Below are 25024 nucleotides of genomic sequence, written 5' to 3'. Positions count from 1 at the left end.
TGTTTTACAGCACTGTACACAACATGTGTGTGTGTATATACACAACATGTGTGTGTATATACACACATTTCCTTAATCTCCCCATTCTGATCAGTTTGAAATATAGTTGAGTAGTGGAGACCAGAGTCAATTGAACCTGCACCGTCTCTTGCTGAGGTCACAAGGGAGATTTTCAAGAGGAAGAAAGTCAACAATCTGGTCAATCCACATTTTAAATGTAGGACAGGAATTAGAAGCCGAACTTGGTAGAATACATTTTTTTTTAGCCAAGTATGTGATAGTCATAAACACATTTTCTCTGTTTAGATCAAGAACAAAGTCCTGCTAAGCACTAAGATAGCCACAGGGTCATGTCAAACTACATCTAATATTTTCTATGCAGCAGTGTGTATAGATTGGCAAAATCTGTCAGTCTCCCCGCAATGCCAAAATATATGCATGTAAGTTCCACTTTCAGACACAGGAGGTTGGTGGCACCTTAATTGGGGACAATGGGCTCTTGGTAATGGCTGGAGTGGAATTGGTGGAGTGGTATCAAAACATGTTTTCTATGTGCTTGGTGCCTTTTACTCCATTCCAGTTATTATAAATCGTCCTCCCCTCAGCAGCCTCCACTGCTTTCAGATGTACATCTTTTACAATCAGGAGAAATGTCTGTATTCATTCTATGGAGTCTCACTGGGGTGTAATACAATTTGTACAAACATTTTTTTATAGATTATTTCATAGAGAAGCAGTATACCCTGTTGCAAATATCCGTCCATAACTCCTCACTGATAGGCAAAGGTCCTTTTCCCAGATTATTCTGAAATGGGTAAAGGAGGAGCCCACATTCTCAGATGGGAGTCTATAGATATAGGAGATTTTGCCTTTGATGGATTGTGATGTCGCAAGAAGGGTCTCAACTTCATTGGGCTGAGCTCTAAACCTCCTCTTGGAAGTGAAATGAGGAAGTTACGTGTCTAATTTGAAGATAATTAAATTGGATCTTGGCACATTGAATTCACTACAGAGCTCTTGAGAGTATTTCAGTGAAGTTGTGTTCTGATGAAACTGGTCTGAAAAGGTCCTGATCACTAGAGTATGCCGAAGATGGAAGTTGGCATCACTCAGGGCTTTTGGCAAGTCTGGGTTGCATACTATAGGCATGTGAGAGCATATTTGGGAGGAAATGCCAAGGTATTTCTTGAAGTCCTGCTAGTAGGGTGTTGTAAATCACAAGTTTAGGCTATTTTTTATGAACCTTTATTTAACTAGACAAGTCAGTTAAGAACAAATTCTTATTTTCAATGATGGCCTAGGAACAGTGGGTTAACTGCCTTGTTCAGGGGCAGAACGACAGATTTTTATCTTGTCAGCTCGGGGATTCAATCTAGCAACCTTTTGGTTACTGGCCCAACGCTCCAACCACTAGGCTACCTGCCCATTTCACTAAAGTTATTAGTGAATATAATTAAGCTTCGGGGCAATGAACCACAGGATTGGGCCTCTGTCTGAATCCACATAGTCTTGTCTGTTTGTGATCCATGTTAACATGTTGCGAATTTGGGCAGACAAGTAGGACAATTGAAGGCAGGGAAGGGCAAGACCACCCTGATATTCAGGTTTCAATAGAGTGGAGAACTTGATCCTAGGTTTTTTTATTGGCCCATATAAATTTGGTGATGCTTTGGTTGGTTGTTTTGAAAAAGGAAACTGGGAGATAGCATGGGAGCATGGGAAATAAATAGTTCAGTCTAGGGAGGATGTTCATATGGATCACATTGATTCTGATGACTAAACTAGTCCAGGTTCAGAGATCATTCTTGTTTTGATCCAGGAGCGGGAGATAGTTTTCTTTGAAAAGGCAATTCAGATCTAGTGTAACAAAGATTAAGGTATTGAAAACCCTGTGTCTTCCATTGGAATGGGCAGAGTGAATTCATTATTCGTTTTTATAGATTTTTTTTACCTTTATTTAACTAGGCAAGTCAGTTAAGAACAAATTCTTATTTACAATGACGGCCTACTCCAGCCAAACCCGGACGACGCTGGGCCAATTGTGCGCCGCACTATGAGACTCCCAATCACGGCCAGATGTGATACAGCCTGGATTCAAACCAGGTACTATAGTGACTCCTCTTGCACTGAGATGCGGGGCCTTAGACCGCTGCGCCACTCAGGAATATTGAGAGGAAAAACAATGGATTTGTTCAAATGTATCTTATATCCTGAAAACTTGCCTTACTGAGCAATTATGTCTAAAATGGGAGGGAGGGATTTCTCAGGGTTGGATTTGTAGAGCAAAACATCATCCGAGTAGAGAAATGTTGTGCTGAAGGCCGCCTGCAGAAACATCCATAATACTTGGATTGCTCCTTATCAACTCCGTCCCCAACAAGTAGAGCAGAGGGGACAGCGAGCGTCCATGTCTGTACCACGTCCCAAAGAGAATCTGTCAAGAGTTCAGGCCATTAGTAGACATCGTGGCATTTTGATGAGAATATAGGGACTTCATCCATTGAATAAAGTTTGAGGCCAGACTGAGAACAGATCGGTCCACTCCATCCAGCTGGACAGGGGTCTTCTGTGCATTTACTTGGTATATAATATCAAAAAGACAGCGAATGTTATCAGAACATTACCTGTCGCTAATAAATCCAGTTTGGTCCGCTTTTATTATTTTGGGAAGAAGAGTGTTTAGTCTTTTGGCAAGCAATTTGGTAATTATTTTGTAGTCGAAGTCCAACAGGATGTGCAGGAGAGACGGTCCTTGTCTTTTTTAAGCAACACTGTAATGCGGGCTGTGTACATAGTCTGGGAGAGCTCCATTTTTGCAAAAATCATCCAGCATTGGCATAAAAATAGGGCTAAGCTGGGGCCAAAAAGCTTTGTAGAACCCTGGGAAATTCGTCTGGCCCTGGGAACTTGTTAGGTGGCATGGAGATGATTGTCTCGCGGACCTCCTCATGAGTGAGGGGGGAGTTAAGATCTTCTTGGTCGGTCTCTGATAGTTTGGTAGCGAGATTCTCTAGGAATGAATGGAGTTCTGCATCTGTATATTTTGCAGTACAAATCATGAAAAGTTACATCTTATTTGGATCATATGGGACCTCGTCATCTGCTGTTCGGATGGCCATGATTGTACACTGGCTGCTCTTTTTAATTGGTATGCAAACAATCTGCTAGGCCTATTGCTATACTCATGGTATTTCTGTTTAGTAATCGTGAGTTTTGAAGTGTCGCAGGGCTCCTTGGTGACGAATCCTGAACTCGTTTGGGTATTTGCATCCCCTGAAGATGCCTCGGTCAGTTAAGGGTTAAGGGTTGTTCAACTCTAGGTGCTTTCGGCGTGTTCCAGCTGAAAGGTCCTGGAGCAAGGTGAGTTTGGCTTTTCCCCACTGTAATGGCGTGGATTTTCGACACCTGTAGCACTCGTTCCTTGTTGGTGAATCTCAGGAAGTATATGGTTGGGCGCGGAGGCTGCTGGTGGAGACCTCCGTGCTCGGTGAGCTCTCCAGTTCTATGGGCTTGTTGGGGATAGGTGGAGCCACTCGGGGAGTCTGTCTTGCAGGTAGCAGATCAGTGGCTGTTTCCCTTTTCTTTTTCGGCCAGGTTTAATAAAACACAGTTATTCCTGTTTAAATGGACTCCTCTGTTATCTTTTCCAGATGCTACATTTTCTTTTTAGCAGAGGTTATTGTTTTCATAGCGTCTGCCAGTGAGTTTTCAATGGATAGGATTCTCCACTCTGCCTCATCCAGGCACCCCACATTGAGGGCTATCTTGTTTTTGATGGCAGGCAGGGCATTTTCCAGGGTTGTCACTTTGCCCTCTATCGCACTGAGCTGAGAGTTAATGCCATCTAGTTTGATGTTGAGTTCTGTACGTTGGGATCTCGGCTCAAAGAATTTCTTCAATAGAGGATGAGGTTGGCAGTTGTTAGGCCTCGGGAAGGGACAGGTCCTCATGATCCTGGCTAATGGTGCTAGCTTTTTCTGAAGCAAGCTGTTTCTTGGAGGCTTTTTTTGTGGCTATTGCTCGAGCCCGGGTAATGTCGCCTTTTTGTAGCCGCCATGGTGTATTTGACTAAAGCTAATGGGGTTTAACTTGAAGTGGAGGTCAGATTAAGATTTGTCAATTACTCAAGCTCCATCTCGTTCAAGGTCTATGTGTTTTTAACAGTTTGGATGGTTTCCACATTGAACACTACCCTCTGTGTGTAGTGGTTGTGTATTTAGTTCAGCTGGCTTGATCCACAGTCGATTAATTTATTTATCTAGGCAAGTCAACTAAAAACAAATTATTTTTTACAATGATGGCCTACTCCGGCCAAACCCTAACCCGGACGACGCTGGGCCAATTGTGCACCGCCCTATGGGACTCCCAATCACGGCTGGTTGTGATACAGCCTGGAATCGAACCAGGGTCTGTAGTGATGCCTCTAGCACTGAGATGCAGTGCCTTAGACTGCTGCGCAACTCGGGAGCCCTGAGTAATTGATAATGTATAAATTATTACAGGTGAAGATTTTAAACATCATGAATTTGTATTGCTGCAGTGGTGAACCACAGAACAGCAATTAAGAATTCAGGAAGCTCTGGACAGGTGCCTGGGTGAGCAAAGCCTGTTGGTGGTTGAGAGCTCGTTGCTCGGCTCCTCTCTTACCTGGATGCAGGAAGAGGAGGAAGGCGCATAGAATAGCACAACGATGACCTCTTTCTGGACATAGACATGGCACAAGAGCAACAGGTTCCCGGATGCCAGCGCACTCCTGGCCCTGGGAAATGGACCTGATGACCCAGCAGGTACAAGGAGGGAGAGTGCTGGCTGGAATGGTAGGTGGTTGGATTTAATATTGTTGATTTTATAGAGGGCTTTATTGAACTATCTTGATACCCCTTTACCATTTACATCAAATTCTGCCTAGAAAAACACTTGTCTATTCACATGCCAGTTGCAATGAGTTTCTGAGTCCCAAAATTAGAATTCATAGAACCCATTCAATCAGAATTCTCTATGGTTTATTCATTTCCATTGTGACTCTGTTTTGAGTAGGCTAGACAGGTTAAGATGTTCACCAGCATTGTAGAACCAAGCTACTCACTCACCCCACAACTACCATGGTCTGGGGAAACCTCATCTCCTGGAGGTGAGTACAGTACCTGTAGATTTATCTCACAGAAAATCACATTCCTGCTTTCATATCAGATGTGAAACCGCTCACTCTTTGTTTTTGATTCTAAATACATGATGCTACTGAAAAGAATGCTTAGATTGACATTCATATAATAAATAGACGAATATAAATAAACTCAGGACCCTGTCTTTGAAAGATAAGTTGTAAAAATCCAAATAATTTCACAGATCTTCATTGTAAAGGGTTTGAACACTGTTTCCCATGCTTGTTCAATGAACCATAAACAATGAATGAACATGCACCTGTGGACAGGTTAAGACACTAACAGCTTACAGACGGTAGGCAATTAAGGTCACAGTTATGAAAACTTAGGACACTAAAGAGACCTTTCTACTTACTGAAAAACACCAAAAGAAAGATGCCCAGGGTCCATGCTCATCTGCCTGAATGTGCCTAGGCATGAGGACTGCAGATGTGGCCAGGGCAATAAATTGCAATGTCCGTACTGTGAGACGCTTAAGACAGCGCTACAGGGAGACAGGACGGACAGCTTATCGTCCTCGCATTGGCAGACCACGTGTAACAACACCTGCACAGGATCGGTACATCCGAACATCACACCTTCGGGACAGGTACAGGATGGCAACAACAACTGCCCGAGTTACACCAGGAACGCACAAACACCTCATAAGTGTCTGTGTCCCATAGGTTTTATATTCTTTACTTGTGCATTCGTATTCCATTATTTCTATTCTGGCGTGTCTGACAATTTGTTCATTTTACAGAGATCTGATCCTGAGCTAGCCTGAGGACTCACTCGAAATTCTTCAGCTGCTCTGTCGTTCACTACATATTTTAGTCTGAGACTACCATCATTGAAGTTGTTTGTGGTGATGAGGGGCACTATGGGTGTTGTACAAAATATAGTCATCAGCGATTGGATCGTCTTTAACCAATCAGATTATTCAAGCCAATAAAATGTGTTCTAACTGCAGTTTTAATCCAGTGTGTTCTGGCTCTGGCCCAACCCATCGGTTTCTGGACCAATCAGACGGACCCAGATGCGTTTGCATTCGGTGGTGAATGTTCGGAGAGGTACTCAGATCCAGACAACAACAACAAAAAAACTGACATCCGTGGGCGTGGCGTAGGGTTTGGCAGGAGCAAGTAGACTTGATAGCCAGGAAAACCCTGAGCACCAGTAGTATCTGAAAGTAGGTGAAGCCAGTATTTTGTGGTTGCAGGTTACTGTAAATGACGATATAAGCCATTACATACATGCTGCATGTTTGCTGCGCTGCATACAGCCCTATTACCAATGTGATTATGAAATGGGGCTTGTGATGCAAGAGACCCCACTTTAAATCTTTGTCATAATAATATGAAGTATTATTATTTGGAAGGCTACTCCTCTTACACATTAAGCTAGAAACGTCATTCAAACTTTAAATGTGCAGAGAGGTCAGGACCAGTGTGCTTGCATGGAACTCTTTATATCTTTTAAAATTTGTATTGAACCTTTATTTAAATGTGCAAGTCCGTTAAGAACAAATTCTTATTTACAATGACGGCCTACACTGGCCAAACCCGGACAACGCTGGGACAATTGTGCGCCGCCCTATTGGACTGCCAATCATGGCCAGTTGTGATACAGCCTGGATTCAAACCAGGGAGTCTGTAGTGACTCATCTTGCACTGAGCTGCAGTGCCTTAGACCGCTGCGCCACTCAGGAGCCCGTTTTGTACTTTTTAAACTACTGAGCTTTTAGTCCTTTATTCACTTCTAGTTTTTATTCAACATTGTAAAGGTCCTATTGTGACATCAGCTCCCAGACTTCCAACATCCATTCACGGTGAACAATGCAACTTTTGACAAATCTGCAACTTTGACCACTTTTCCAGCACTTTAGATAAAAACCTAGAGGGTAAGACATTGAGTTCTACTTCTCTGGTATTCAAATCTGCAATCGGAGCAGAATGATCTACTGCCAATCAAAAAGTTACAGCTGTTTGTCTGAGTTTAGAGTGACGAAAAGCAGCTAACTAAGGTCAGCTAACAGCTCTCATGTCTCGTCGTTGAGATGCCCAAACGAAGCCGTTGCTGTGGATACCAATGCATTTCAATGGCAAAAAAAAGTGCCATATACTAGAATGGTAACATTTTTTAAATCTACATTTACAGTATCTCCTCTTTCACCATTTAAATGATCAACTCCAAACCAACATTGACATATTTAGACGGGCCCTACTTAGATTGCTTGTCAAAAGATTTGATACTATATATACACAACAAATTGGTAGAAATGAACATGGGTTTGAATGAGAACCATAGGAAAAAAGAGGTAGCTATTCAAAATGGTTTTGCTACATGACCAACTTAAAAACATTCAGGCTATCCTAACTTCACTCTAAGATCTTTATCAACTACAGATTTGCATAAAATAACTCCACCGTTCAAGCTGGAGAAACCAAACCAGCTTTCACATGTTCAGGCTATCCTAAATTCAAATTGTTGAACTTATATCAACTACAAATATATAAATTAGCATATCAATCAAAAGCAATGCTATAGATACTCACGCAGAGGAGCGCATGGGGCAGCGCAGGAAGCAAGGGACAGACCGAGATCAGCTATGGATACTAACAGGAAGTTACTGTGTTGCGCAATCGGTCGCTGGTAGGGCCTGAACGTCACCGGCATGGGTAGGGTACCGGCATGGGTGGGTCACCGGCATGGGTAGGATATGGGTAGGTGACCGGCATGGGTAAGTTTCTGGATATTGGCGGGAACTGGAACACTGTCATCCACGTTGATCCAGATCATCCCAAACATGCTCAATGGGTGACATGTCTGGTGAGTATGCAGGCCATGGAAGAACAGGGACATGTTCAGCATCCAGGAATTGTGTACAGATCCTTGTGACATGGGCTGTGCATTATCATGCTGAAACATAAGGTGATGGTGGCGGATGAATAGCACTTTAAAGGGCCTCAGGATCTCGTCACGGTATTTCTGTGCATTCAAATTGCCATCAATAAAATGCAATTGTGTATGTTATCCTTAGCTTATGCCTGCCCACACCATAACCCCACCACCATATTCAATGTTGAAATCAGCAAACCGCTCACTCACACAACGCCATAGTCTGCGGTTGTGAGGTTGGTTGGACGTACTGCCAAATTCTCTCATTCAGCTCATGAAACATGGGACCAAAATTGTACATGTTTAATTTATATTTTTGTCAACATACATAGTTCTTCAAATACCACTAAAATACCTTTAAAGAGCTGTCATGACTAGATGTACCATCATATCTCACCCCAAATAATAGCCTAAATGTTTCGGAGTTTCTTCCTTCCACCACAACAGCAAGTCTTCAAATTCAGAAAGCAACAGCAACAACGTTGCAGTGCCATGATTTATTTTCTCTCGTTTCGAAACGGACTGCATTTTATGACGGACCACAACAACCAATGAATGTATTTGTAGCAGGGAAAGCGACACTGCATCTGACTAAAGTTGTACTGTTGCGAAACAAGACGAGTAAAATATAAATTGTATTAAAAAAAACTCTGACTTTGAACAGCAGACATGTGAGTTTCCTAAGATACTCTGTACTGTTTGATCAAATAAAATCTAAATGTATTTACGCGGACATTTTTACCAAAGTCAATCATGTATCTATTTATCTGAAACCCCCGGTAAAAAAAATTGAGTTGCTTTGCTTTCCTACGAGTGTCGTCCACATGATCCTGCCTTTTATTCCCATCGTCTGACAGAAGATAGCTTTGTCTTTCTTCTTCCAGTTTTCACACTCAACAACTGTAGTTTAGACATTTTTGTGATCTAACTGCGCAACAATCCAAAGCAATAAGGTTAATATTGTAGTCTATCAAAGTAATCACAACTATTTTACCAAATTTAACTTGGGCTATGTGTAACTTCTTTGCTTAAAATAGTTAACTTTTTATACTTCTTCCACTACTAAAATACGTTTAGAGCTAAAGCAACCCCCACAACTTTACTTAATGTTAAGTTACCAATGTATTTTTTTTTCATTTACAATATTCTAATTTGTAAAAACAAATAACGAAATGTTGTTAGCTAGGAATCCCATTGGCTATTTATCCATTATATTTACATAATTGTTTTGTGCTTTCTCAGTGCGGTGCTTCAGTTCGTTTTGAGACTACTAACCCTTAGCCTACTCTGTTATTTACTTATTTTTAACTGAAGAAATATATTTATTACCTTTAAATTCAGGTTGTTTGCTGATTCTGTATTTTTGTATTTTAACTTAATAGTGAACTTTTTTTTGGAGGACAAGGAAGGCGGATTTTCAAAACATTAGACTCATTTTAGCAGCACCTACAACATGATAGAGCAGCTGGTGGCAAAGTTCAAAGGTACAACTAACAAGTCGTGTGTGTGTAACCAATTTTTATTTTAAAAACCAACCTTTATTTTGAAAAAGAATCCAGGAAGTTGCCTTAGTTTTGTTTCCGGAATGAATTTCTGTGTGTAGTGTACCGTCTATATTGTGAACTTTCAGTTCTCAAAACGTTGACTGAATACTGCAATTTACTATAACATAATTGTGTAACATTTACATAGTTCCAAGGACATGTGCGATAGCGTCGCCTTTCATGCTCAGCTAGCTTCAATAATTGAGGTTTTGGCGAATGCAGCCGTTACCGAAATCTGCAAACTTGTAGATGACGGCCATGCTGCTTTACGTTTGGAAATTTCACATAGTCAGAAAGAAATCGATAACCTGCGGAGGAAGCTGCTTTTGACAAAATACCAGAATTCTCAACGGAGCACAGAGAAATTCGGAGCCCTGCGACGCACAGTTCACAGGCGCGACACAGATCTTGTTGCCCGAGCAAGAGAGAGCTTCGTTGGAAAGTCAACAGGCAGGCATGAATATTGTAGGTTTTTTACCTTATTTAAACACGTTCAAAATAATTTGAAATGTAGAATATATAACGTTTGAGGGTTTATCTTTTCTGGTGCAGTGGAGAATCGTTTTTCCTACAGTGAAGGGGACAACTTTACAAAGGATGTCACGAACTGGAAAGACTCAAGACGCACAGCGACAGACCAGGATGGATGCATGCAGGTTAGTTGTCGTTGACACGGTCAAATTGATGATTTGTCTTTTCATATTTCAAATGGCGGTGGGGATATTTTTCTAATCAAATTTTCTGATGAATACAAAACAGATGGCAGATATGCAAGAGTCACCTCTTATCAAAATGGAGAACCTTGGCACCAGCAGAACAGAAGGTAATTTTATGCAACTAATCAAATCTATGCAATTTATACTTTGTTGAGTGAAGCCTTTATTGCAGTATTTTATTAACTTCTTAGTCATTACCCATAACCAATAAATAAGGCAAAAAAGAATCCGTCTTCACTACAGGAAGCTGATGTTGTGCTTTACATTGACCATTTCAGAGATTGTCCAACTGGTCAGTGAGAAGGTCATGGAGGGTGAACCAGGTTATTCGTCATCTACTGAAACCACAGACCTTCTGGACCAGCAGGGCAACAGACACAGAGCTCCAGACACCTCACTCAATATAGAACCTGAAAACCAGACGTTCCAGCATCCAGCATCACAATACAACAGAGCAACACAGGACCATCAGGTTGCTGAGGGTGTGACCTGGGAAACTGACCATCAACCCATATCATACAGCCTGTCTCAATGGACAGAGAACCAAGAGACTGACAACCAAACTGTGAATGCTCCTCACAATGCAGGGCCAGACTCCAAGAGGCTGTCTGGACATCCAGAGAGGAGAGGGGTGTCTGGTAACTCTGGGGTCTGCATGTCTGCTTTGGGCTCTCTGGACTGGGTGTCTGATGTGGTGATGGTGGACTCAGTTCCCATTAAAGTGGAGGCAGATATGAGTTCAGAATGGAGCATAACTGGCCAAGAGGTGACATCTGGAGATGTCTGTTCAGACGGCAGGCAGCTTGTGGACAACAGAAGAAGAGGGGGAATGGAATCTGGACAGACAAAGTGTCCCACTGACACTCAACATGCAGAGCAAGGGACAACTGTAGGATCAATGTCCAAGATGCCAGATTTCAATGGACTGTCCAACCGAAACAGCTTTTCATCCCCAAGGGTTACTCTCCACCAGGTTCCCCAAAAAGGGAAGCAAGCTCCCTTCCTGAATTTCAACAGAGGCACCAATTTTTCATCGAAAGGCATAGAAAAGCAGCCGCACCAGCTAACATCTCACTCGCCCAAGAGGCAGCTCCGGTGCAGCCTCTGTGGAAAGCTCTTCCCTCAGCCGGCGCAACTGCGGAGTCATATGCGGGTCCATACGGGGGAGAAACCGTACAGCTGCAGCCACTGCACCAAGCGCTTCTCCCACAGGCACCAGCTGAAGATGCATGAGAGGGTGCACACCGGAGAGAAACCATTTAACTGTGTCTACTGCGGGAAGTGCTTCACCCAGTCCAGTCACATGAAGAGGCACCTCCTCGTCCACACTGGTGGCAGGCCACAGGACATTGTGCTGCCCTAAGTGTCCCCTTGGTACAGATCTAGGATCAGCTTTCTCTTCTCCAATCCTAACCTTAACCATTAGTAGGAAAACATCTAAAACTGACCCAAGATCAGTGTGTAGGGGCAACTTCACACTACTCCGCCTGGTGTAATTATAGGCAAGGCCAGGAGTTTTTTCTCACTGCGTGACCAGACCAGGGAAAAACTCCTGGCCCTAGTTGTAAGGGGAATGGCTCAACACAACTGTGGTTTTCATATGAACACTGGGTCCTTGTTTTTAACAGTTTGGATAGTTACCACATTGAACACTACCCTCTGTGTGTAGTGGTAGTGTTTTCAGTTCAGCTGGCTTGATGCTTCATCCAGAGTGGACTGTTAATGTATAAGTTATTACAGGTGAAGATTTTAAACATCCTTATGAATTTGTATTGGTGCAGTGGTGAACCAAAGAACAGCAATTACGAATGCAGGAAGCTTTGGACAGGTGCCTGGGTGAGCTAGGCCTGTAGGTGGTCGAGAGCGCTGCTCGGCTCGTCTCGTACCTGGACATAGGGAGGAGGAGGGTGCAGGGAAGAGCGTGACGATGACTGTCACTTTCTGGACATCGACATGGCAGAATAGCAAATCCATAGGTTCCCTGGGTGCCAGCGCACTCCTGGCCCTTGAAACAGATCTGGCGACCCAGCAGGTGCAAGGCGAGAGTGCTGACCTGGAATGGTAGGCTGTCAATGGTTGGCTTTAGAGGTTTTATTATGGTTAGTTTTATCGACGGCTTTATTGAACTATCTTGATATCACTTTACAATTTCCATTATATTCAACCTAGGAAAACCCTTGTCTATTCAAAGTGGCAATTTGTTTTTGAGTAACAATTATAATTCATTGAATTAAATGGGTTTTAATTCTATCAGAATTCTCTCTGGTTTATTACTTTCCATTCGGACTCTGTTATGAGTAAGCTAAACCAGTTAGGATGTGCACCAGTACTCTAGAACCAAGCTACTCACTCACCTCTTCTTTATTCCCAGAATCCCCAGAGGTACTATGGTCTGAGGAAACATAATCTCTTGGAGGTAAGTAACAGTACCTGTAGATGTATCTAACCTAGAACAGGCAGAACATCACCTTCCTACTTTCATAATATCAGATTTGAAACCGTTCACTCATAGTTTTTGATTCTCCATACATGATGCTAATAATTTTGGGGGGATTAACATTCATATAATAGATTAATATAAATGTCTTCTACACTTGGACATGTAGCCTTAGTGACTTACCTCTCTCTCTATCTATCTATCTATCTATCTATATATATATATATATCTCTATCACATACATGCATACCACTGCTTAGCGGCCAAACTGATTGTTCCGGACTAGCACCTGATCTATATACAGATACAATATGGAAACCATTGAATTAACTTTGTCTTTGCAGCTTCCTCTGGAGTCGCTGGTGTGGATCTTCTGGGATATGTTGCGTGTGGACGTGAAGAGAGGAACCTGTCTCTGGTCACAGCGGAACCTTCCGTACCATCCTGAGAAAGCTGTCATCAAGGCAGAGTGGCTACTTTGAAGAATATAAAATATTTTCATTTGTTTAACACTTTTTTTTAGTTACTACATGATTCCATATGTCAATTCATAGTTTGCGTCTTCACTATTATTCTACAATGTAGAAAATAGTAAAAATAAAGAAAAACCCTTGAATGAGTAGGTGTGTCCAAACTTTTGACTGGTACTGTATATACTTTTTAAAACTATAACCAATAAAATGTTTCATAAATTAACATGGGTTTGGATGAGAACCATAGGAATACAGAGGTAGGTATTCAAAATGGTCTGGCACCTTGGCCAATTAAGCTAACGTTACAAGACCCAACTTTAAAACATTCAGGCTATCCTAACTTAAAATTCTTTAAAACTGATAGACTATAACTATACATTTGCATAAAATACTCTGCAAAAGTAACTATTGAACTGTTCAAGTTAAAGACACCACACAAATTTTCACATGTTCAGGCCATCCTAACTAAAACAATATTTAAAACATTAATAAACTACAAATGTGCATAAATTAGCATATCCATAAAAGGGTACAGCTGTTGTCGGAGTTTAGTGACGAAAAGTAGCTAGCTAACGTCAGGTAACATCTCTTGTCTCGTCATTGTGCAGCCCAAATGTAGCCGTTGCTATGGGTACTCACACAAGCAGAGGAGCGCATGGGGCAGTGCAGGAAGCAAGGTACAGACCGAGATTAGCTATTGATACTAATTGAGGAAGTTACTGTGTTTCTAATTTTGGGTTGAGAAATCGGGCTCCAGTAGGGTAGGGCCTGAGCGTCACCAGCATGGGTAGAGCTCGGCCTAAAATATCATACCTCCGCTTTTCTTTTCATTCAAATAGTTAAACTACCACTAAAATACTTTTAAAGAGCTGTCATCACTAGATGTACCATCATATTTCCCTCCCCAAATAATAGCCTAAATGTTTCCTTATGAGTTCCTCCCTTCCACCACAACAGCAAGTCTTCATATTCAGAAAGCATTTTCTATCTGACTTTGAACAACGGACCTATGAATACTCTACTGTTTGATAATTACATCATCATTAAACTAAAATCAAACTTCATTGACATGTTTACGAAATGCACCTATTTATCTGAAACCCCCAGCATGGATTGAGTTGCTTTTCTTTCCTACGATTGTCTACATGATCCTGCCTTTATTACCATCGTCTGACAGATCTCTTTGTCCGATGTTATTCTTCTTTCAGTTTTCACACCCAACTGTAGTTTAGACATTGTGATCTTACTGCCCCACAATCCAAAGCAATACGGTTGATATAGTAGTCTATCAAAGTAATCAGACCAATTGTTTTACTAAATATAACTTTGACTAGAGTGCGTTCAGAAAGTATTCAGACCCCTTCCCTTTTTCCACATTTTGTTACACTACAGCCTTATTCTAAAATGGATTAAATTATTTTTTTCTTCAAGCTACACACTACACTATACTGACAAAGTGAAAACAGGATTTTAGAAATGTTTGCAAATGTATTAAAAAAAAAAAAACATACCTTATTTACATAAGTAATCAGACCCTTTGCTATGAGACTTGAAATTGAGCTCAGGTGCATCTTGTTAACATTGGTCATCCTTGAGATGTTTCTACAACTTGGAGTCCACCTGTGGTAAATTCAATTGATTGGACATGATTTGGAAATGCACACACCTGTCTATATAAGGTCCCACAGTTGACAGTGCTTGACAGTGCATGTCAGAGCAAAAACCAAGCCATGAGGTTGAAGGAATTGTGTAGAGGCACAGATCTGGGGAAAGGTACCAAAAAAATGTCTGCAGCACTGAAAGTCCCCAAGAACACAGTGGCCTCCATCATACTTAAATGAAAATAGTTTAGAACCACCAGACTCTTCTTCTTGGTCGCCCGGCAAAACTGAGCAATCGGGGGAGAAGGGCCTTGGTCGGGGAGGTGACCAAGAGCCCGATGGTCACTCTAACAGAGCTCTGGAGTTCCTCTGTGGAGATGGGAGTACCTTCCAGAAAGACAACCATCTCTGCAGCACTCCATCAATCAGGCCTTTAAGGTACAGTGGACAGACATAAGCCATTTCTCAGTAAAAGGCACATGACAGAGCGCTTAGAGTTTGCCAAAAGGCACCTAAAGGACTCTGACCACGAGAAACAAGATTATCTGGTCTGATGAAACCAAGATCGAACTCTTTGGCCTGAATGCCAAGCGTCACGTCTGGAGGAAACCTGGCACCATCCCTACGGTGAAGCATGGTGGTGGCAGCATCATGCTGTGGGGAAGTTTTTCAGTGAAGGGACTGGGAGACTAGTCAGGATCGAGGGAAAGCTGAATGGAGCAAAGTACAGAGAGGTCCTTGATGAAAACCGACTCCAGAGTACTCAGGACATATAACTGGGGCGAAGGTTCAACTTCCGAAAGGACAATGACTCTAAGCACACAGCCAAGACAACGCAGGAGTGGCTATGGGACCAGTCTTTGAATGTCCTTGAGTGGCCAAGCCAGAGCCCGGACAAGAACCCGATCGATCTCTGAAGAGACTTGAAATATCTGTGCAGTGAAGCTCCCAATCCAACCTGACAGAGCTTGAGAGGATCTTCAGAGAAGAATGGGAGAAACTCCCCAAATACAGGTGTGCCAAGCTTGTAGCGTCATACCCAAGAAGACTCGAGGCTATAATCACTGCCATAGGTGTTTCAATAAAGTACTGAGTGATGGTCTGAATACTTATGTAAATGTAATTTCAGTTTTATTCATAAAAATTTTTGCAACATTTTCTAAAAACCTGTTTTTTTCTTTGTCATTATGGGGTATTGTGTGTAGATTGGGGGGGGCAATTTAATCAATTTTAGAATAAGGTTGTAACGTAATAAAATGTGATCAATCAAGGGGTCTGAATACTTTCCGAATGCACTATTTAAAGTAAATGCTTTGCTTTAAATAGTAAAGTAAAACTGGTTCAACTTCTTCCACTTTAAGGAGCTAAAGCAAGCCCCATAACTTTACTTCATGTAAAGTTAGCATCTAGTTAGCAATTTTTTTATACAGTTTTGTAATTAATTTAAAAAAAAATATTCAGATTTCTATTTTTAATCTTTCTACTGTTACATTGATCAGCATTAGAGTGCATTCTCAGTGTGGTGCTTTAGTTAGTTTTGAGACTACTAACCCTTAGCTTTCTCTCTTGATTTACTTATTTTTAACTGAAGGAATACATTTATTCCTTTTAAATTCAGGTTGTATGCTAATTCTGTATTTTTTAACTTTAACTTATTAGTAAAATTGTTGAAGGACAACGTGTGCTTGTTATATTTGTATTCACTTAATTGAAAGGCATTTTTTTTTTAACAATTTGATTCCTTTTAATAGCAGCAACAATATGATACAGCAGCAGGTGGCAATGTTGGAAGTTTGAACTAAGGTAAATCGGTGTGTGTGTGTGTGTGTGTGTGTGTAACCAACCTTTATTTTGAAAAGCAAACTGTTATTTTGAAGAACGGTCCAGGAAGTAGCGGAACAAAAACAACAAAATTGTGTTCAATGCTCTATGGTGTGAACTGTATAGTCTGAAGACGTTGACTTTACACTACAATGCAAATTACTATAACATAAGTGTTTAACATAAACACAGTGCTAAGGACATGTCCGATACCGTCGCATTTCATGCTCAGCTAGCCTCCATCGTCGAGGTTTTGGCGAATGCAGCCGTTGCCGAAATCTGCAAACTTGTAGATGACGGACATGCTGCCTTACGTTTGGAAATTTCCCATAGCCATATAGAAATCGAGAACTTGCGGAGGAAGCTGGTTTTGACAAAATGTCAGATTTCTCGACGGAGCACAGAAAGATTTGGAGCCCTGCGACGCACAGTTCACAAGCACGTGGACACTAATCATGTTGCCCGGGGAAGAGGGAGCTTTGTAGGGAAATCGACAGGCAGACTTGGATATTGTAGGTTTTTTACCTTATTTCAACACGTTCAAAAATGGTTGGTAATGTAGAATCTTTAACGTTTATGAGAGTTTCTCTTGTTTGGTGCAGTGAAGAATCGTTTTGACGACATTGAAGGGGGCAACTTTATGCAGGATGTCACGACCTGGAAAGACGCAGGATGCACAGCGACAGACCATAATGGGGGCATGCAGGTCAGTTGTCATGGACACGGTCAAATGTATTATTGTTTAACCATATCCACAAGTGCTGATGTGGATATGTTTCTAATAAAATGTTTCTGATGAATACAAAACACAGATGGCAGTAATGCAAGAGGAAACTCATGTCAAAATGGAGAACCTTGACACCAGTACAACAGAAGGTATTTTTTTGTTGTTGCAACTAATCCAATCTATGCAATTTACATGTTATGTTAAGTAAAGCTGTCCATGTTTATTGCAGTATTTGATTAACTTCTTAGTCAATACCCATAACTAATAAATAAGGTAAAGAAGAATCAGTCTCCACTACAGGAAGCTGATGTTGTGCTTTATGTTGACCCATTTCAGAGATTGTCCAACCGGTCAGTGAGAAGGTCATTGTGGCAGAACCAGGTTCTTCATCATCTACTGAAACCACAGATCTTCTGGACCAGCAGGGCAACAGACACAGAGCTCCAGACACCTCACTCAATATAGAACCTGAAAACCAGACGTTCCAGCATCCAGCATCACAATACAACAGAGCAACACAGGACCATCAGGTTGCTGAGGGTGTGACCTGGGAAACTGACCATCAACCCATAGCATACAGCCTGTCTCAATGGAGAGAGAACCAAGATACTGACAACCAAACTGTGAATGCTCCTCACAATGCCGGGCCAGACTCCAAAAGGCTGTCTGAACATCCTGAGAGGAGAGGGGTGTCTGGTAACTCTGGGGTCTGCATGTCTGCTTTGGGCTCTCTGGACTGGGTGTCTGATGTGGTGCTGGTGGACTCAGTTCCCATTAAAGTGGAGGCAGATATGAGTTCAGAATGGAGCATAACTGGCCAAGAGGCGACATCTGGAGATGTCTGTTCAGACAGCAGGCAGCTTGTGGACAACAGAGGAAGAGGGGGAATGGAATCTGGACAGACAAAGTGTCCCCCTGACACTCAACATGCAGAGCAAGGGAGAACTGTAGGACCAAGGTCCAAGTTGCCAGATTTCAATGGACTGTCCAACCGAAACAGCTTTTCATCCCCAAGGGTCACTCTCTACCAGGTTCCCCAAAGAGGGAAGCAAGCCCACTTCCCGAATTTCAACAGAGGCTCCACTTCTTCATCGAAAGGCATAGAAAAGCAGCCGCAACAGCTAACGTCTCACTCCAGCAAGAGATATCTCCGGTGCAGCCTCTGTGGAAAGCCCTTCCCCCAGGCATACCTAAGCAGGCACATGCGGGTCCATACGGGGGAGAAACCGTACGGCTGCAGCCACTGCACCAAGCGCTTCTCCCACAGCCACCAGCTGAAGAGGCATGAGAGGGTGCACACCGGAGAGAAACCGTTTCAATGCGTCTACTGCGGGAAGTGCTTCACCCAGTCCTGCCACATGAAGAAGCACCTCCTTGTCCACACTGGCGGCAGGCCACTGGACGTTGTGCTGCCCTGAGTGTTCCAGGCTAAAGTTCAGACTAGATACAGATCTAGGATCAGCTTCCTCTCCCATAATCCTAACCTTGACCATTAGTGGACTTTTTTTCTTCTTTAAACTGACCCAACATCAGCATCTAAGGGCAACTTCACACTACTCCTCCCAGTGTAATGATAGGCAGGGCCAGGAGTTTCTCACCACGTGACCAGACCAGGGAATAACTCCTGGCCCTAGTTGTAAATGGAATGTCTCAACACTACTGTGGTTTATATATGAATATTGGGTCCATGTGATTTTCACTTTGAATGGTTTCCTCATTGAACAATTCCCTCTGTGTGTAGTGGTTGTGTTTTCAGTTCAACTGGCTTGATGCTTGGTCCAGCGTGGATTGATAATGTATAAGTTATTACAGGTGAAGGTTTTAAACTTATTTTAGTCAGTTAGATGCTCTTATCCATAGCGACTTACAAGAGCAATTAGGGTTAAGTGCTGTGCTCAAGGGCACGTCGACAGAGTTTTCATCTTGTTGGCTAGGTGATTCCAACCTGCAACCTTTCAGTTATTGGCTCAACACTCTTAAACGCTAGGCTACATCCTTATGAATTTGTATTTGTGCAGTGGGGAACCAAAGTACAATAATTAAGACTACATTTCCATTAACCTGTCAATAAGACGGATTCCCTATCAGATATGAAATCTATGTGAACAGAATTCCGGAAGCACTGGACAGGTGCCTGGGCGAGCAAGGCCTGTTGGTGGTTGAGAGTTTGTTGCTCGTCTCTGTTCGTACTTGGACGCAGGGATGAGGAGGAGAAAGGCGCAGGGTTCCCAGACGCCAGCGCACTCCTTGCCCTGGAAACGGACCTGGCGACCCAGCAGTTGCAAGGAGAGAGAGTGCTGACTGGAATGGTAAGCTGTCAATGTTTGTCGTTTATACAGGGTTTAATATGGTTGGATTTGTAGAGTTCGATAAAGCCATCTTGATACCCCTCTACCCTTCCCATCATATTCTGCCTAGGAAAACACTTTTCTATTCCCAGTTGCTATGAGATTTTGTGTCTCATAATTAGAATCCATAGAATGGTCTTTTGGAGAAAGGATTTTTGGGATATAATTGGCATTTGTATCCTAAAGCGTAATTAATTGAAGTTTGAATATTTGTGACATTTTGGCCTTACCCAGAACTCCTTAAGACTCCATGTTTCAGTGGTAGGTGCTACAAAGCAACATTTAGTGTCATATATGACTACCACTTGCTCTAGTATTTTGATTGCAATAACACATTTCTTGCATAAATTTATGAATATTTACAAATATGAATATTGAAAGTATACTTTTTTTTTATTAGGCTTTAAACATTTTTTTTTACAAACATTGTCAAACATAATATACTTTACAGGCAATTCAAAGTTATGCTAGCTTTAAAGTTAAGGCTTCTTCTATAGAGATACTTTGGCATAGTAAACAATGTAACCAATCACAGCCCTCCTTTTAAGTGTCATTGCACATCCTGCAAATCAACAGCAGAGGTGACTATTTTGAATCCATTTTCAGACTCACTCTGTTGGTTATGCTTAAAAATGTGTTTATTACTTTAAAAGTAGCAGAGATTCCACTCTATCAAATTGTATTTGTCACATACACATGGTTAGCAGATGATAATGCGAGTGTAGCGAAATGCTTGTAATTAACTCTACTTTGTCTCTATACTGACGCTTAGCTTGTTTGATTGCCTTGCGGAGGGAATAGCTACACTGTTTGTATTCGGTCATGTTTCCGGTCACCTTTCCCTGATTAAAAGCAGTGATTCGCACTTTCAGTTTTGCACGAATGCTGCCATCAATCCACCGTTTCTGGTTTGGGAATGTTTTAAGTACGACATCGCCGATGCACTTGCTAATAAACCCACTCACCGAATCAGCGTATTCATCAATGCTGTTGTTCGCCGCAATGCGGAACATATCCCAGTCCACGTGATCGAAGCAATCTTGAAGCGTGGAATCTGATTGGTCGGACCAGCGTTGAACAGACCTGAGCGTGGGAGCTTCCTGTTTTAGTTTCTGTCTATAGGCTGGAAGCAACAAAATGGAGTCGTGGTCAGCTTTTCCGAAAGGAGGACGGGGGAGGGCCTTAGATGCGTCGCGGAAGTTAGAATAACAATGATCTAGGGTTTTGCCAGCCCTGGTAGCGTAATCGATATGCTGATGGAATTTAGGGAGCCTTGTTTTCAGATTAGCCTTGTTAAAATCCCCGGCTACAATAAATGCAGCCTCAAGATATGTGGTTTCCAGTTTACATAGAGTCAAATGAAGTTCGATGTGTCTGCTTGGGGGGATATATGTGGCTGTGATTATAATCAAAGAGAATTCTCTAGGTAGATAATTCGGTTGGCATTTGATTGAGGAATTCTAAGTCAGGTGAACAGAAGGACTTGAGTTCCTGTATGTTGTTATGATCACACCACGTCTCGTAAATCATGAGGCATACACCCCGCCCTTCTTCTTACCAGAAAGATGCTTGTTTCTGTCGGCGCGATGCGTGAAGAAACCAGCTGGCTGTACCGACTCCAATAGCGTGTCTCGAGTGAGCCATGTTTCCGTGAAACCAGGAATGTTAGTCTCTGATGTCTCTCTGGAAGGCTACCCTTGCATGGATTTCGTCTACCTTGTTGTCAAGATACTGGATATTGGCGAGTAGTATGCTCGGGAGCGGTGCGCGATGTGCCCTGACCAGAAGACCGCTCCGTCTGCCCCTTCTACGGCGTCGTTGTTTTGGGTTGCCGGCTGGGATCCGATCCGTTGTCCTGGGTGGTGGGAAAAACAGAGGATCCGCTTCGGGTAAGTCGTATTCCTGGTCGTAATGTTGGTGAGTTGGAGTTGCTCTTATATCCAATAGTTCCTCCCGACTATGTAATAAAACCTAAGATTACCTGGGGTAACAATGTAAGAAATAACAAAACAAAATACTGCATAGTTTCCTAGGAACGCGAAGTGAGGCGGCCATCTGTCGGCGCCGGAAGTAACCTGAGTCCTGGGTAATGTCAAATTCGAACTATAGTTTGTTATTTCTCAATTATGCTTTAAGACACGCGCACACACACACACACACACACACACACACACTACTCAGCAAAAAAAGAAACGTCCTCTCACTGTCAACTGCGTTTTCAGCAATCTTAACATTTGTAAATATTTGTATGAACATAACAAAATTCAATAACTGAGACATAAACTGAACAAGTTCCACAGACATGTGACTAACAGAAATGGAATAATGTGTCCCTAAACAAAGGGGGGGGGGTCAAAATCAAAAGTAGCAGTCAGTATCTGGTGTGGCCACCAGCTGCATTAAGTACTGCAGTGCATCTCCTCCTCATGGACTGCACCAGATTTGCTAGTTCTTGCTGTGAGATGTTACCCCACTCTTCCACCAAGGCACCTGCAAGTTCCCGGACAATTCTGGGGAGAAATGGCCCTAGCCCTCGCCCTCCGATCCAACAGGTCCCAGACGTGCTCAATGGGATTGAGATGAGGGCTCTTAGCTGGCCATGGCAGAACACTGACATTCGTGTCTTGCAGGAAATCACGCACAGAACGAGCAGTATGGCTGGTGGCATTGTCATGCTGGAGGGTCATGTCAGGATGAGCCTGCAGGAAGGGTACCACATGAGGGAGGAGGATGTCTAACCTGTAACGCACAGCGTTGAGATTGCCTGCAATGACAACAAACTCAGTCCGATGATGCTGTGACACACCGCCCCAGACCATGACGGACCCGCCACCTCCAAATCGATCCCGCTCCAGAGTACAGGCTTCAGTGTAACGCTCATTCCTTCGGCGATAAACGAGAATCCGACCATCACCCCTGGTCAGACAAAACCGCGACTCGTCAGTGAAGAGCACTTTTTGCCAGTCCTGTCTGGTCCAGCGACGATTGGTTTGTGCCCATAGGCGACGTTGTTGCCGGTGATGTCTGGTGAGGACCTGCCTTACAACAGGGCTACAAGCCCTCAGTCCAGCTTCTCTCAGCCTATTGTGGACAGTCTGAGCACTGTTGAAGGGATTGTGCGTTCCTGGTGTAGCTCGGGCACTTGTTACCATCCTGTACCTGTCCCGCAGGTGTGATGTTCAGATGTACCGATCCTGTGCAGGTGTTGTTACATGTGGTCTGCCACTGCGAGGACGATCAGCTGTCCGTCCTGTCTCCCTGTAGCGCTGTCTTAGGCGTCTCACAGTACGGACATTGCAATTTATTGCCATGGCCACATCCGCAGTCCTCATGCCTCCTTGCAGCATGCCTAAGGCACGTTCACGCAGTTGAGCAGGGACCCTGGATATCTTTCTTTGTGTTTTTCAGAGTCAGTAGAAAGGCCTCTAGTGTCCTAAGTTTTCATAACTGTGACCTTAATTGCCTACCGTCTGTAAGCTGTTAGTGTCTTAACGACCGTTCCACAGGTGCATGTTCATTAATTGTTTGGTTCATTGAACAAGCATGGGAAACAGTGTTTAAACCCTTTACAATGAAGATCTGTGAAGTTTGGGATTTTTATGAATTAACTTTGAAAGACAGGGTCCTGAAAATGGGACGTTTCTTTTTTTGCTGTGTGTATATATATATATATATATATATAAACAATCCTTCCTATAAAGGACCCTATAATGGATTAAATTGAGTGAAAATAAAAAGTTCAAGTTTCGTGAGGAATCACCCATAAATGTCTTCTACAGTTTGACTTGTAGCCTACTGTTACGAATCCCTTTGGCCCTACAGTCTAGGGGGATGGAAACGAGACCCGTAAAATACTCATGCAAATTATAACAGTGAGAACAAAAACCACAGACAACTTAAATCTACCGTCAAACACTATAGGTTTATTTGGTAAACACACGGTAAAGGGGGGCGAGAAGAGGGGCTGAGCTGGACCCAAGGAAAGAAATAATAAATATCCAAAAACACCCCTAAGCTAGACTAGCCTGCTTTAAGAACAGCTAGCTAACTAACCAAAAATACAGTGGGTGGTCCGCCCAGTTCTAACTAGGGTATTTAGACAAAGTTTACCTACGGGTAGTGGATGCCCATGGGCGACTTGTCTTGGTACCCCCTTTTCCCACCAACCAACAAACAGTCATGAAGTACAACAATACATACTCACATAATTCCAGACAAATGTGACATGTAGCAACAAAAACCAAAAGAGGGCTCAATCCAAAGAGAGATAGCGAGAGATTGAGACACAGTGAGATCGAGCTCCAGAGAAAACAACTGACTGGGTTTTTAAACCATGGGAAAGGGGATGTGATTGAGTAAGAGAAAAGGAGCAGGTGTCTGATTGCCGACTGATTGGCGACACCTGTGAATAGGGGAGAAGGAAAGAAAATACACACAGGATACACACACACACAGGATACATGTATCCGTAACACCTACTTTGTGATTTTCCTGTCTTCTGTTCAACGACAAACACTTAGTCGATATAGGCAACTAAAACACTAAAAGCACAGTTGCTTGCAGCTTCCTCTAGAGTCAATGGTATATGTTGTGTGTGGAGGGGAAGAACCTTCAATACAATGCTGACAAATTATGTTTTCAGGAAGTACTCCACAGGGAAGGTTAGTATCGATAATTCCTTAAATCTGAACAAGCATATGGGATACAGGCACATTTTTTTTATTCATTCATTCAATTTCATGGAGTGCTCTGAGGACAGTTTCATGAACCATGTTTCCCCAAAAATCTTTCCAGATAAAGGAATGCCTTGAATCTCATTCTGTGATTGGTTGTTACGGTCTTACAAACATCATTGTATGTCACCACTGTGCAAACACCTCAAAGTGTCTGTGTCTCATAGACTTTAGATTCTTTACTTGTTAATTCATATTCCATGTATTCCATTCTGGTTTGTCTGACAATCTGTTCTGTGTTTCTTTTCCAGAGATCTGATCCTGAACCCCAGTAGTTACTGAAAGGAGAAGCCAGTACATTGTGGTTACAGGTTACTGTGAATGATGACATAAACCATTATATGCTTGCTGCGCTTCTTACACCTCTATTAGTAATAAAAAGTTTATTTACAATGTTCTCGTTTATTGTAAAAACAAAAAGCTACATGTTATTTAGGTGTTTAGCTATTACTCAAGACTATCTCAAATCCCTTTGGCTATTTATATACAGTACCAGTCAAAAGTTTGGACACACCTACTCATTCCCGAGTGGGCTCCAGAGTGACGCAGCGGTCTTAGGCACTGTGTCTCAGTGCTTGAGGT

General features: G+C 42.5%; 2 protein-coding genes across 6 annotated transcripts; both read left to right on the top strand.

Moving 5' to 3' along the window:
• The first annotated feature begins 8339 nt into the window (after nucleotides 1-8339).
• Nucleotides 8340-13435, top strand: zn235 (Zinc finger protein 235). 4 transcript variants are annotated; one of them, XM_014209704.2, is made up of 6 exons: nucleotides 8340-10051; nucleotides 10139-10242; nucleotides 10346-10409; nucleotides 10581-11676; nucleotides 12674-12718; nucleotides 13084-13435. In XM_014209704.2, exons 1-4 carry the CDS (start codon nucleotides 9745-9747, stop codon nucleotides 11663-11665), a joined length of 1560 nt encoding a protein of 519 aa, XP_014065179.2. In that variant the 5' UTR covers nucleotides 8340-9744; the 3' UTR covers nucleotides 11666-11676; nucleotides 12674-12718; nucleotides 13084-13435.
• Nucleotides 13436-16688: 3253 nt separating this feature from the next.
• LOC106610385 (zinc finger protein 236) lies at nucleotides 16689-24835 on the top strand. Of its 2 annotated transcripts, XR_001329896.2 has the most exons (5): nucleotides 16689-17146; nucleotides 17237-17340; nucleotides 17447-17510; nucleotides 17698-19670; nucleotides 24694-24835. XR_001329896.2 is itself a non-coding variant. In XM_014209729.2 (4 exons), the coding sequence occupies exons 1-4, from the start codon at nucleotides 16837-16839 to the stop codon at nucleotides 18777-18779; spliced, it is 1560 nt and encodes a 519-aa protein (XP_014065204.2). In that variant the 5' UTR covers nucleotides 16689-16836; the 3' UTR covers nucleotides 18780-19755. The 2 variants fall into 2 exon arrangements, 1 of the variants encoding a protein (XP_014065204.2); XM_014209729.2 differs by lacking the exon at nucleotides 24694-24835 and having other exon boundaries at nucleotides 17698-19755.
• Nucleotides 24836-25024: the final 189 nt, after the last annotated feature.

The sequence above is a fragment of the Salmo salar genome, chromosome ssa08, assembly GCF_905237065.1.
Source record: "Salmo salar chromosome ssa08, Ssal_v3.1, whole genome shotgun sequence".
Lineage (NCBI taxonomy): Eukaryota > Metazoa > Chordata > Actinopteri > Salmoniformes > Salmonidae > Salmo > Salmo salar.
This window is presented reverse-complemented; position numbering and strand designations above follow the sequence as displayed.

Excerpts from the sequence above, each read along its gene's own strand:
- zn235 (XM_014209704.2), top strand. The coding sequence starts at position 9,745 with ATGTGCGATAGCGTCGCCTTTCATGCTCAGCTAGCTTCAATAATTGAG. Across the intron at positions 10,052-10,138 it reads AACAGGCAGGCATGAATATT|TGGAGAATCGTTTTTCCTAC; the intron begins GTAGGTTTTTTA and ends TTTCTGGTGCAG. Across the intron at positions 10,243-10,345 it reads ACCAGGATGGATGCATGCAG|ATGGCAGATATGCAAGAGTC; the intron begins GTTAGTTGTCGT and ends AATACAAAACAG.
- LOC106610385 (XM_014209729.2), top strand. The coding sequence starts at position 16,837 with ATGTCCGATACCGTCGCATTTCATGCTCAGCTAGCCTCCATCGTCGAG. Across the intron at positions 17,147-17,236 it reads GACAGGCAGACTTGGATATT|TGAAGAATCGTTTTGACGAC; the intron begins GTAGGTTTTTTA and ends TGTTTGGTGCAG. Across the intron at positions 17,341-17,446 it reads ACCATAATGGGGGCATGCAG|ATGGCAGTAATGCAAGAGGA; the intron begins GTCAGTTGTCAT and ends TACAAAACACAG.